Source organism: Geotrypetes seraphini, chromosome 1, assembly GCF_902459505.1.
Source record: "Geotrypetes seraphini chromosome 1, aGeoSer1.1, whole genome shotgun sequence".
Lineage (NCBI taxonomy): Eukaryota > Metazoa > Chordata > Amphibia > Gymnophiona > Dermophiidae > Geotrypetes > Geotrypetes seraphini.
This window is the reverse complement of record NC_047084.1, coordinates 113,855,667-113,869,511: the sequence shown is the minus strand read 5'-3', so window position 1 is coordinate 113,869,511 and position 13,845 is coordinate 113,855,667. Positions and strand designations below refer to the sequence as shown.

The window sequence follows — 13,845 nt, the reverse complement described above, 5'->3', positions numbered from 1 at the left end:
CTGTGGTACCCCTACTTGTTTGTCCCATCGATTCTTGAAGTCGATCACACTACTGGCCTCGACCACCTGGCGTGACTGAATAGAAACTAATAACAGGTCTGAAATCAGCATGAAAAACTGATTTAGAAAAATGTGCTGTTGTCTGATGATTCCGCAAAAAAATTTTTTGTTGCCTTGATATCAACCTCATATATGCATTTTAAAAAGCTATTAAAACCCCATCTGTTCTCAAAATTCTTGTAATCCTTCCAAAGTAGTATATTGATGTGAAATTATTGTTAACTTGTTGATACCAATGTTGTATCTATTGTAGCTCACTGACGATGGTCAGCCCATTTCTTTTGTAAACTTCATAGAACTGAAAAGCTTTTGCCGTATATAAATAAAAATTTGTTATAATAATATAGTAAAGACAACCTATTTTGATTTCTACCTAATACTATCAGCAGCCTACCTATACTGCTTAAAAATGCCCACCTCATACTTCAAGATTTTAATAAAACCTTTACGAGCTTACCCCAATCTATAAGCACAGCTACTTCTTAATCCCTCCTAGCCATCAAGTGCCCACAAATGTTTGCCACAGCCAAAGCCATACCTTTACTAACTTATCCTGGATGTGGGCAGAATAAACTGAGGCAGGCTGGATACAAATCAATGATTTATTTGAGGAGAAATCTATCATTTTCCATCTGATACATTATAATTTAAAAGTTATTCATCATGAAATAAGGATTCGTTTTTAATTATATAGTATAGGGCTGTACAGTGAAGAGCAAAAGTTTGTGATCGCCACTATTCTGTGCAAATTTCAGTGCAAGAAACACTCAGAGGTACAAACAATCCAAATAACATTTTTTTAATGAAGTATATGCACAAAAATACTATAGTTAAGAACATAATAATATAAGAATTGCCGCTGCTGGGTCAGACCAGTGGTCCATCCTGCCCACCGCTCACGTGGTGGCCCTCAGGTCAAAGACCAGTGCTCTAAATGAGTCCAGCCTCACCTGCGTATATTCCACTTTTGCAAGAACTTGTCCAACTTTGTTTTGAAACCCTGAAGTGTGTTTTCCCCTATAACAGATTCCGGAAGAGTGTTCCAGTTTTCCACCACTCTCTGGGTGAAGAAGAATTTCCTTATGTTTGTACGGAATCTATCCCCTTTCAACTTTAGAGAGTGCCCTCTCGTTCTCCCTACCATGGAAAGGGTGAACAGTCTGTCTTTATGTACTAAGTATTTTGAACATTTCGATCAAGTCCCCTCTGTCTCCTGTTTTCAAGGGAGAAGAAGCCCAGTTTCTTCAATCTCGCACTGTACGGCAACTCCTCCAGCCCCTTAACCATTTTAGTCGCTCTTCTCTGGACCTTTTCGAGTAGTACCGTGTCCTTCTTCATGTATGGCGACCAGTGCTGGATGCAGTATTCCAGGTGAGGGCGCACCATGGCCCGGTACAGTGGCATGATAACCCTCTCCGATCTGTTTGTGATCCCCTTCTTTATCATTCCTAGCATTCTGTTCGCCCTTTTCGCCGCCGCCGCACATTGCATAGACGGCTTCATTGACATGTTGATCAGAACTCCCAAGTCTCTTTCCTGGGAGGTCACTCCAAGTACAGCCCTGGACATCCTGTATTCGTGCATGAGATTTTTGTTACCGACATGCATCACCTTACACTTATCCACGTTGAACCTCATTTGCCATGTCGCAGCCCATTTCTCAAGCATGTTTGTCATGTTGCAGATCATCGCAATCCTCCTGCGTCTTCACTACTCTGAATAGCTTAGTATCGTCCACAAATTTAATCACCTCGCTCGTCGTACCAATTTCTAGATCATTTATAAAGATGTTGAAGAGCACAGGTCCAAGCACTGAGCCCTGCAGCACCCCACTGGTGACGCTCTTCCAGTCCAAGTATTGTCCATTTATCCCCACTCTCTGTTTCCTATGTTCCAGCCAGTTTTTGATCCACGCGAGTATTTCACCCTTGATTCCATGACTTGCAATCTTCAGAACTAGTCGTTCATGTGGAACCTTGTCGAATGCCTTCTGAAAATCCAGATAAACAATGTCGACTGGATCACCTTTTGTCTATCCCCATTTACCCCAAATTAATACAAATAAGCAAAGTGGTTGTTAAAGCCTTTGTTGTCAAGTACAGCTTGGTTTCAGGCAGGCATTGAATGGCATAGCTGCTGGAAGTATTCCTGTGTGATCTGAGTTGTCCACACCTGTTTTATTTTGTTCTCCAGATCTTCTAGTGATGTTGGATGCATATCAGCCACAGCTCTCCTCATTATCATCCATGATTTCTCAATTGGATTGAGATCAGGAGAGTTTCCAGGCCATGGAGCCAGTAAATGATATCCAGATGATGCTATCCATGCTTTAACTGCTTTAGTTGAATGGCATGGTGCTCCATCATGCTGAAAATGTTTGATACCATGTATGTATCATCTATCAAATCACAGCTCTAATTGTTATTAAGTAAATATTTAAATAATAATAGTAAAGTGCTTAGACCAATAACCAATAGTTTAGTGATAACATCAAACTGTGGCTATAATAGGGACCATCATTGCCTTCAGTACTCAGTGAGAGATTGCTCTTCAATCTCTCACTGAGTACAGGGGCAGTCCCCTTGGACTGGAAAACAGCTAACGTCGTTCCTCTACACAAAAAGGGTTGCAGGACAGAGGCTGCAAATTACAGACCGGTGAGTCTGACATCGATAGTATGTAAACTCATGGAAACACTGATCAAACGCCAATTGGACACGGTCTTGGACGAAGGGAATCTATGGGACCCCAATCAACATGGATTCACCAAGGGTAGGTCCTGCCAATCAAACCTCATCAACTTCTTTGACTGGGTAACAAAAAGACTGGACGAAAGAGATTCACTAGACATAGTGTACCTGGACTTCAGTAAAGCTTTTGACAGCGTCCCACACCGCAGACTGTTAAACAAGATGAAATCGATGGGGTTAGGAGAGACTCTGACGGCATGGGTCAATGATTGGCTGAGTGGCAGACTTCAGAGGGTGATGGTTAACGGTACTTTCTCTGAGACATCGGAGGTGACCAGCGGGGTGCCGCAGGGCTCGGTCTTGGGTCCACTCCTCTTCAACATATTCATAGGAGATCTGACTCAAGGGCTTCAAGGTAAAGTAACATTATTCGCCGACGCCGCCAAACTATGTAATATGGTAAGCGAGGACAATCTACAAGATATTATGGCGCAGGACCTGCGTACATTGGAATGCTGGTCCTCAACCTGGCAGCTGGGCTTCAATGCTGGAAAGTGTAAGGTCATGCACCTGGGTAGCAGAAACCCATGCAGAACTTATACCTTGAACGGGGAGACCTTGACCAGCACTTCAGCAGAACGAGATTTAGGAGTAATCATTAGTGCAGACATGAAATTTGCCAATCAGGTGGAGAAGGCTTCCTCAAGGGCAAGACAGATGCTGGGTTGCATCCGTAGAAGTTTCGTCAGCAGAAAGCCTGCAGTCATAATGCCATTATACAGGACCATGGTGAGACCTCATCTGGAATACTGCGTGCAATTCTGGAGGCCACATTATCGCAAAGACATGCAGAGGGTTGAGTCGGTCCAAAGGATGGCCACCAGAATGGTCTCAGGGCTTAAAGGTCTCTCGTACGAAGCAAGACTAAACAATTTGCAGCTCTACACTCTCGAGGAACGCAGGGAGAGGGGAGACATGATTGAGACGTTTAAATACGTCACCGGACGTATAGAAGTGGAAGATAACATTTTCCTTCTCAGAGGCCCCTCAACCACAAGGGGGCACCCGCTCAAACTCAAGGGCGGAAAATTTCACGGCGACACCAGGAAGTATTTCTTCACGGAGCGAGTGATTGATCAATGGAACAAGCTTCCAGTACAGGTAATCGAGGCCAGCAGCGTGCCAGATTTTAAGAATAAATGGGACGCCCATGTGGGATCCCTAAGTGGGTCAGGGTAAAACATTGTATAGTATTAAGGGGAGGGTCTATAGAGTGGGCAGACTTGATGGGCCTTGGCCCTTTTCTGCCGTCATCTTTCTATGTTTCTATGTTTACTGTTCCTGATCCAACCAAAGTGCTTAATAATGATTTAAAAACGACTTGTCTGGAATTGCTGCACGATTAGGTCTCTGTAGCCACAGCTGTGATAAAGTGCCAGTGCTCTGTGTGCTTGAACGTGCTTTGTAATAACTAAATTTCCATGCTCTAGTTCCTGGCCCCCCGACTCGAGTTTTGGCTCTTCATCAGGAGGGGATACTTGGTTTGGCCCAATATACTCGGAAGACAACGAAAGATGGGCTTCCGAGTATATTGGGCCAAAACAAGTATCCTCTCCTGATGAAGAGCCAAAACTTGAGTCGGGGGGCCAGGGACTAGAGCATGGAGATTTAGTTATTACAAAGCACGTTCAAGCACACAGAGCACTGGCACTTTAAAACTGGCACTTTATCACTTTATCGCAGCTGTGGCTACAGAGACCCAATCGTGCAGCAATTCCAGATAAGTCGTTTTTAAATCATTATTAAGCACTTTGGTTGGGTCAGGGACAGTAAAGGCAATGATGGTCCCTATTATAGCCACCCTCCAGTTCCATTTAATTATCCCCGCCACAACTCAGGGCAGGAAAGAGCCAGGCCCACAAGCCTTCCCTCCCAACATCAATTCTGATGTCAGACAGAAGGTCTGGGCCAGCCAAGCAGTGATTGGCTGGCCCAGACCTTGTCTCCAATGTCAGAATTTATGTCGGGGGAAGGCTTCTGGGCCAGTGGCATGCAATCGCTGCACACGCTTGGCCCTTCCTGGAGTTGCGGCGATGGCGATGGATAGTTAAATAGAGCTGGCGGTGGGAGGGGAGGAGGTCAGCCCGCATACCCCCAACAGGTAGCCTGCATATACCCTAGGGTACGCGTATCGCAGATTGAGAAACACTGATCTATCTGATCCATCAAACTGCTGCATGGAGAAGCCTCCCACTGTTGAACACACAGCACTCGAATGATTGCCGAGTGCTTGCCAAAAGAAGAAAATAAGTACAAATTTTTAATGCACATATTTTGTACCGTTGCTCCTTTAATTGCCCAAGTTAAAGTGCTTCTATTTAACATTGTGCTAATAACAATTTTAAAACAGCTGTGGTAAAGAATGCTAGTGAATAAAGCGTTTGGTATTAAGTTTGCAATAAAATCTCTAGTGACATGAGTTTGTTTGTCTCATTTTATTCCTGGTAGGCTATAGTCAATTTTCAGTATGACTACATGTAATTTGTTGCTTATTGCAGTATGTGTTCCAAAGAGACATTATATGATGTAATGAGCTATTTTTACTATTGAATTACATCATCTTTATAGCCCGTTGTCATCTTATTTGATCTTGGTGAATTCCATGTTGACTGAAGCATGTTTGGGAGTGGGTGGACTGGCTTTCTCCCTTTTCATTGGTTTCTTTGTGTTAGATTTGCTTCTGGATGACAAATAGAGTTTATAATTCAGTATTGGAAAAATCATTCCTGGAGTTATTGTGACTTTTCCCAGGGTTGGCTTTAGGGAATGTGCATTGAATGGCAATCATTGCTGGTACCATCGTCCTCAGTTGATTTCAGCCCCCCTCCCGAAATAGCTTGGAGTAGCAGGGAGGGGGTGCATGCAAATTTTACAAGTGAAAAGTGGGTGCAAGGCTTCCTTCTCTCCCAGTTTCTCCCCTGGCTCTTAATCCCCTTCCCTTATATGAGATAAACAAGTAATATGTTAAGGCAGTGGTTTCCAACCTTTTTTCATGTAAAGGGCTGCTGTGTAAATATGAGAAAATTCTGAGGGCTACCAAAATATTTCAATCTTAGATTAGACGTACTACTAATTTTGTAAACTACCTTGACATGCTTGATCAGACTGGGTATTTAAACATTAAGGGGCTCATAATCGAAACGGAAATACACCTAAAAACTGGCCTAAATCGGCACTTAGACGATCAGTGAGAAAAGTCATCCAAGTGCCGATAGTTGAACCGAGTTTTAGATGTATCTAAAAATGACTTAGGCCTTCACAGTGCTACAGTACACCCAAAGCTAAAAGGGGCGTTTTAGGAGGAGTGGTGAAGGTGGGATTTGGGCGGGAGTGGGTCATCTTAGACTTAGTCATACTGTATGTATAACCAAAAGTTTTACAACACTGCCTAGACAGAACTTGGACGTTGTGCCGTAGGCCATCTAAAACCAGGTCTAAGTCACAAGAAGGTATCCAAAGTGACCAGATAACAACTGTAGGGACAAAGTACAGATCTCTACGCACTCCCCCAGTGATCACTGACCCCCCCTCCCCTACTGCCATAAAAATTGTAATAACTTTACATATCTGCCTCCAGAACATCAGCACCTGGCAGCCTGGCATAGGAAAGCCTAGTAGAGCTGCACAGAAGTGGCTTAAGTGGTCTGGGGGATGGTCTAGTTAACCATGGAGAGGAGGACCCAGGTCCATAAGCCAGTCTAACCATTGCATGCAAGGTGAAACATGCATCTCCCCCCAAAACCCCAAACCCTTATGTACTGCCATATAAGTGGCACCTGCAGCTGGGGTGGTAAACAGGTGGGTCTAGTTGGTTCTGGGGGCTGTTTTGGGGGCTCACCATGACCTATAAGGTGGTTGTGGTGAGATGTGTATGTGGCACCCTTTTTGTGAAGTTCACAACAGTGCCTTACTCTGGTATTCCACTACTCTGGTGCAATATTAGGGTGTCCAGTCCATCACTTTGCTGACCCCACCCACATCCAAAAGGTCTTTTTCTAAGCATTTTTGACTTATGAATTTTTGGATGAAAATGGGGTATAAAGATGGACAACTTAGCGGTCTGGATGATCAGACGGCTGGACATACAGTTAATTTTTGAAAAAAATAAAATAAATTGTTGGCTGTATTTTTCGAAAATGGACCTTTTCTCATGTTTAACTTTGGGCGACTAGCGACTTAGGCCCAAAACGGACTTAGACGTATCTTTTTATTATACCCCTTCATAAATTAATGCTGATAGTAATAATACACAGTCCATATCAAAAACTCCACTTCTTACAGGATTTTAAATTTTATAATAGTATTAATCAGTTGTTCCTCAGATATCTTCTCTTAATCCTAGCAGTTTTTTCAAAAGGAAAATTCTAATATAATCATTTATCGAGAGAAAAGACCTCAGTGGCTACATCCGAACAAACGTATTTCATTCAAGTTCGGATCATAAGTAGCTAGCCTCTTCATCGGTCAGCATCTCCACCTCCTACCAAATCAAACGATTTTTACTATTTATTAATTAGTATTTTAAGATGAGCACTTATCTTAATCTCAAAGCTGCTCGGTGCTTGAAACCATGAAATCATGTTTCACCAACTTGCTGTTTCAGGGTAGTATGGGAAATGTGTATCTGACAAGGATTTGAATATATGAAAGTTAGGATGAAAGTCTTCTGCTACTCAGAATTCTTATGCCACTTAAAATATTCTCCTTAAATGTTAATGGCCTCAACCATCCTGTCAAATGTAAATAAAAACCTCTTAACTTTTTTAAAAAGATAAAAAGCAGCCATATGTTTCCTACAAGAAACTCATTTGAATAATGCAGAGTCTGCTAAATTACAGGGTGGTTGGGTAAAACATTGTTTTTATGCAGCAGCGTAGGCCAAGAAAGGTGGAGTGACTATTCTTTTGAGTAAGTTTCTTGGGATTTGGAGGGAAGGGTATGTAGATCCCAAAGGTCGATGGGTATATCAAAATGTGAAATTACAAAACCTGACATTAACTTTACTGAATATTTATGCCTCCAATTTTAATAATGCTCCTTTTTATAAAGAATTACAGAACATGATCCTGGAGTGTGATTTATCTAATCTGATTATGGCAGGTGACTTAAATGCTGTCCTAGATCCAGTTTTAGATTAAAAACAAACCTGTGAGAGCTTCCAATACATCTGACAAGAAAGAGTGTGCTACAATTGATGAAAATATGTGGATTGAAAGGGTGAGTGGACTAAACTGTGCAAGACAACGGCGCGCCGACAACTGAGTGCAAGGTTGACGGCGCGCCGAAGAAAAGCACTATTTTAAAGGGTTCTGGCGGGGGGTGTTGGTGGGGAACCCCCCCCTATTTTACTTAACAGACATTGCGCTGCCGTTGTGGGGGGTTTGGGGGGTTGTAACCCCCCACATTATACTTAAAACTGAACTTTTTCCCTAAAAAACAGGCAAAAAGTTTGGTTTCAAGTATAATGAGGGGGGTTACAACCCCCCAAACCCCCCCACAACGCCAGTGCGATGTCTGTTAAGTAAAATAGGGGGGGTTCCCCACCAACACCCCCCGCCAGAACCCTTTAAAATAGTGCTTTTCTTCGGCGCGCCGTCAACCTTGCGCTCAGTTGTCTGTGCACTGTTGTGTCGCGCGATTTTGTCTATGAACCGCTGAGATAGAGAAAGGAGGAGGAGGAAGAACAGAGGGTTTAGGAGGAAAGAGGAGCAGCTCAGTCTTGGACATGTTTAGTTTCAGATGATGGCAGGACATCCAGGCAGCAATGTCAGCCAAATAGGCAGAGACTTTTTCTTGGACTTCAGGTGGAATTTTGGGTGTAGAGAGGTAGATCTGGGAGTCATCAGCATATAGGTGATACTGGAAGACATGGGAAGGAGATTAGGGCACCAGCTCTTAAAACCTGTGATGTCAATGGAATAGTTCAGTATATCTGCTTTCATCTGCTGGTAGAGGAACTTAATCCATTTGTCTAGCAGTACTCAAAAGAAAGAAAACGACAGATATGAACAAATTTCACCTACATCTGATATTTATTTTGGTGAGCATCTCCTGACTTTCATTGCTGTCTGATTTTACTTCTGCTTGAGGGCCATGTCATGAAATCTGTTTTATATTTAAAATGTCCAAAATTTTGTGACTTGGTGTGTAATGGACTTTGTATATGACTTGTACTAAATTCGTCAAAACTTACCACTATTTTTTTTTTTTACAGTCAAAAAAGCCAAATTACAAGGATCTCCAGGTAAGACCTGTTTTTCATGCTGCTTTAATACTTGAATTACAAAGTAAATCTCAAACATTTAGGTGTTTAATTCCCCTCTCCCTTTTGTTTTTCCTATCCACCCTCATTTTATTTTAATGACATGTATCCCATTCAACATCTTTATAAGAGACTTGGCAGAAGGGCTTCGAGGTAAAATAACATTATTCGCCGATGACGCCAAACTGAGTAATGTAGTGGGCAAATGCACAACAGACGAAGATTCAGTGCCCGACAACATGATGCACGACCTACTCCTACTGGAGCGATGGTCTAGGACATGGCAACTCAACTTCAATGCCAAAAAATGCAAAGTTATGCACCTGGGCAGCCAGAATCCATGCAAGTCTTATACCCTTAATGGCGAGATCCTAGCAAAAACGGTAGCAGAACGAGACTTGGGGGTAATCGTCAGTGAGGACATGAAGTCTGCCAATCAAGTGGAGCAGGCTTCGTCCAAGGCAAGACAAATCATGGGCTGCATACGAAGGGGTTTCGTCAGTCGTAAGGCGGAAGTCATTATGCCATTGTATAGATCCATGGTGAGGCCCCACCTGGAATACTGTGTGCAATTCTGGAGGCCGCATTATTGTAAGGATGTGCTGAGACTGGAGTCGGTGCAAAGAATGGCCACCCGGATGGTCTCGGGACTCAAGGATCTACCATACGAAAAACGGCTTGACAAATTACAGCTATACTCGCTCGAGGAGTGCAGAGAGAGGGGGGACATGATCGAGACGTTCAAGTATCTTACGGGCCGCATCGAGGCGGAGGAAGATATCTTCTTTATCCCAGGACAAGCAGGCATGATATTCTCACATGTGGGTGACGTCATCTACGGAGCCCCAGCGCGGACAGCTTTTCAAGCAAACTTGCTAGAAGTTTCAAGTTTGCACACTGCACCACGCATGTGCTAGCCTTCTTGCCACTAGAGGGCGCATCCCCACCTCGTGGTCCTCAGTTCTTTTTCATCCGCGGAGCCAGAAGCCCTGTGGAGAAATTGTGCTAAATTTGCCTTCTGTCGCCGCGGCTGTGTGGGGTTTTTCGCACGGTCGCTGCGTTTTTTCGTCTCTTTTTGCTTTGTTTCTTTCTTTTTCAAAAAAAAAAAAAAAAAAAAAACACTTCGTATTCGTTACTACCGGGGGCTCCCGGTAGCCGTGGCCGAGGAACCTCGCTTGTTCCCGGCTCGCTTGTGGGCCCATGTCCCGGCCCGTAACGGGCTTTAAAAAGTGCGGGCGCTGTGAAAGACTCCTTTCTATTACTGACCCGCACAGGTGCTGTTTGCGGTGTTTGGGGCCCCAACACCCGACGGCATCCTGCGATAAGTGTGCCACCTTTCAGAAGCGGGCGCTTAAACGCCGAAAGGCCCGCATGGCGGAACTTTTCTCTGTGGAGTCCCCGCCGGGGAAGGCCTCGAGTTCGGCCTCGGCTTCGGCCCCGGCCTTGACCTCGGCCTCGACATCGGCCTCGGCCTCAGCTTCGGGACCGTCGGCGTCGCCTCGGGCCTCGGTGCCTTCGAAGCAGCTGCCCTCTTCCAAGGCCTCGGGTAAGTCTCCGCTTCCCTCCTCAGCTCCATCTAAGAAGCCATCCTCGGGCTCGTCGGCGGGTGGGTCCGCCTCAGTGAAGCCCAAGTTGCCATCGTCCGCTGCCCCGAGGGAATACTCGAGACCGAGGTCGCCCTCTGAGGAGCAGCGGCAGGTCTTGCCGCAGGGGATGTCAATCCCCGTGTTCCAGGAATTGCTCCGGGCGTTGATCGCCTCGGAGCTCACCGGGGCCATTGACCAGCTGCACCAGGCTTCGGCCTCGGCAGCTTCGGCCTCGGAGGCTTCGGCCCCGGTGGCCCCGCAGTTGGCGACCTCGGTCTCGGGTACCGGGGCCTTGGCTCCCGAGGCGCCCACGGCCTCGACCTCGGTGGTTCCCTCGGACCCGGCTTCGCGAGATCCGCCGGAGCGTAGTGTGCGGCCGAAGGACAAGGGGCGCCGAGTACGAAGACTTTCGTCCTCGTCCTCGGGGTCCTCGAGGGGTTCGTCTCCCTCGGGCAGGTCTCGAGCGAGGCGCAAGCCGAGGAAGGCTAAGAGGTCTCGGACCTCGCCTCGGCGGCGTGGTCGCTCGTCACCGGCCAGGGGCGGGGCCTTGCAAGTTCGGGATTTGCGGGTTGATAACCCCATTTTGTTCCGGTCTCCGGCCAGGGAGAGCTCTCGGGCTTCCTCGCCCGGGCCGAAGGGGCGGACCTCGGTGCCTCGGACCCCGGGGGGATCCCCGAGGGGTTCCTCCAGGCGCACCCGGTCTCCGACTCCGTCGAGGTCGCAGGACTGTGTCTCTTTGGGGTCGGGGTCGGGTAGGGAGCCCAGATACTCCAACCAGGCCTCTCCCTTCGGCTCTGCCGGGAAGTCTCGGTCTCCCTCTCCTCCTGCTAAACCCTCGTCCTTTACGAGGTTTGTGCAGGATATGGCTGCGGCTTTGGGTGTTGACTTGTCGGAAGGGTCCACTTACACCAAGGAGTTTTTGGAGGAGCAGGATCTCCCTGCCCCCCCCAGGGAGTCGCCGCGCCTTCCAATTAACAAGGTCCTCTGTCAGACCTTTCTGAGGAATCTTGAGGCTCCATTGACGGTCGCTGTGGTCCCCGCCAAAATGGAGTCTAAGTATCGCACCCTTCCCATCAAAGGGTTTGAGAAGGGCCAACTTTCCCACACTTCGCTTCTGGTGGAATCGGCAGTCAAAAAATCTCAGCCTTCCCGGGTCTCGGCGACGGTCCCGCCTAGTAGGGAGGGCCGGACCCTTGACAAATTTGGGCGCCGTCTCTATGCGAACTCTCTGATGGCGACCAGGGTCCTGAACTACGCCTTCTCGTACTCTTCCTTCCTCCGTACGATGGTGAAGGACCTCCCCTCCTTTCGGGAGGTGATGCCTGAGTCGCATAGGGACCGGTTCGCCACCTTTAGTTCCAACCTGACCCAGCTGCGCCTCTATTTATTCCACGCGATTTATGATGCATTTGAACTCGCCTCGAGGGTCTCAGCCTGTGCAGTGGCCATGCGCCGGCTGGCGTGGCTCCGTACCCTCGAAATGGAGGCCAATTTGCAGGAACGCCTGGCTAATTTGCCTTGCGTTGGCGTGGAATTGTTTGATGACACTTTGGATGCGGCGACGGAGCGACTTTCCAAACAGGAACGCTCTTTGGCCTCTCTGGTGAAGCCGAAGCCTAAGGCGCCTGCTCAGCGCCCTTTCAGGCAGCCTCCGAGGAGATACCCTCAGAAGTCCACACCGGCCTTCTCCAGACCGCCCCCTCGAAGACAGCCCCAGCAGAGTAGAGGCGGCCCCTCTAAACCTGCCGCGCAGGGGGCCGCCAAGGCCGCGCCGTCCTTTTGACGGGATAGGCGGTTGGGGGCGGGCCCCCACCGCAATATCGAGCCACCCCCTCCCCATCGGGGGTCGGCTGACGGCCTTTGCCGGGGCCTGGTCGGTGATCACGTCGGACGCCTGGGTGCTCGGGATAATCTCAGACGGCTATTCGTTGAACTTCTCCTGTCCGCCTCCGGACTTGCCCCCCGGGGCTTGCCCTCCCAATCGGAACCAGCTGCCCCTTCTCCTGGAGGAGGCCAGGGCCTTGTTGAGCCTCAGGGCGGTCGAGGTGGTGCCTCGCGATCAGATGGGCCTGGGATTTTACTCCCGTTACTTTTTGGTCCCCAAAAAGACCGGGGACTTACGCCCCATTTTGGACCTCCGGAAGCTCAACAAGTTCCTGGTCCGAGAGAAGTTCCGTATGTTATCGCTCCCGGTTCTCTATCCTCTTTTGGAGGAGGGGGATTGGATGTGCTCCCTGGACTTGAAGGAAGCTTACACCCATGTTCCGGTGCATCCCGCTTGCCGCAGGTTTTTGCGGTTCCAGGTCGGGGATTTGCACCTGCAGTATCGGGTTCTTCCCTTCGGGCTGGCATCCTCCCCTCGGGTATTCACCAAGTGTATGGTGGTGGTGGCGGCGGCCCTGCGCTCGCGGGGTCTACAGGTCTTTCCCTATCTGGACGATTGGCTGATCAAAGCCCCGTCCAGGGAGGGGGTTATTTTAGCGACCCGACAGACTATCAGTCTTTTACAGGGCCTGGGGTTCGAAGTGAACTTCCCCAAATCTCAATTGCGTCCGGCGCAGTCTCTCCAGTTCATTGGAGCCGTGCTGGACACGGTTCGCCTTCGCGCTTTTCTCCCCCTGCCTCGGCGGGAGACTCTGCTTCGGTGGAGTCGGCATTGTCGAGGGCAGTCGCAGGTGTCGGCCCAGCACATGATGGTTTTGCTGGGTCACATGGCGTCGACGGTTCACGTCACGCCGTTCGCTCGCTTATACCTGAGAATCGCGCAATGGACTCTGGCGTCGCAGTGGCGCCAGGATCGCGATCCGGTGTCTTCCCGGATATCAGTAACTCCTTGTTTACGTCGATCGCTCCGTTGGTGGACCGACTCTTCCAATTTGTCAGGGGGTTTGCTGTTTCGCGTTCCTCCTCACACCAAGGTCTTGACGACGGACTCTTCCGAGTACGCGTGGGGAGCGCACCTGGACGGTCTGAGGACGCAGGCTCTGTGGTCGGCCGAGGACCGTCGGTGCCACATCAATGTGCTGGAGCTTCGCGCCATTTTTCTGGCGGCGCGAGCTTTTGTCCACCTGCTGCACGACCAGGTAGTACTCGTGCGGACGGACAATCAGGTAGCGATGTACTATGTCAACAAGCAGGGGGGTACGGGCTCTTGGCCTCTATGCCAGGAGGCTCTCCGTCTTTGGGA

The 13,845-nt window shown here is 48.2% G+C and overlaps 1 protein-coding gene across 6 annotated transcripts in view; it reads left to right on the top strand.

Annotated features, from left to right (window-relative positions):
• UNC13B (unc-13 homolog B) overlaps positions 1 to 13,845 on the top strand; it is an 837,582-nt gene that overhangs the window by 42,214 nt on the left and 781,523 nt on the right. For 5 of the 6 annotated variants that reach the window (XM_033936000.1, XM_033936018.1, XM_033936037.1 and 2 more), the window contains exon 2: positions 9,025 to 9,054. The exons of the other annotated variant lie outside the window; for it this stretch is intronic. In XM_033936000.1, the coding sequence (XP_033791891.1) occupies positions 9,025 to 9,054 (30 nt within the window). The remainder of the gene's footprint in view (positions 1 to 9,024; positions 9,055 to 13,845) is intronic. 6 annotated transcript variants of the gene reach the window in all.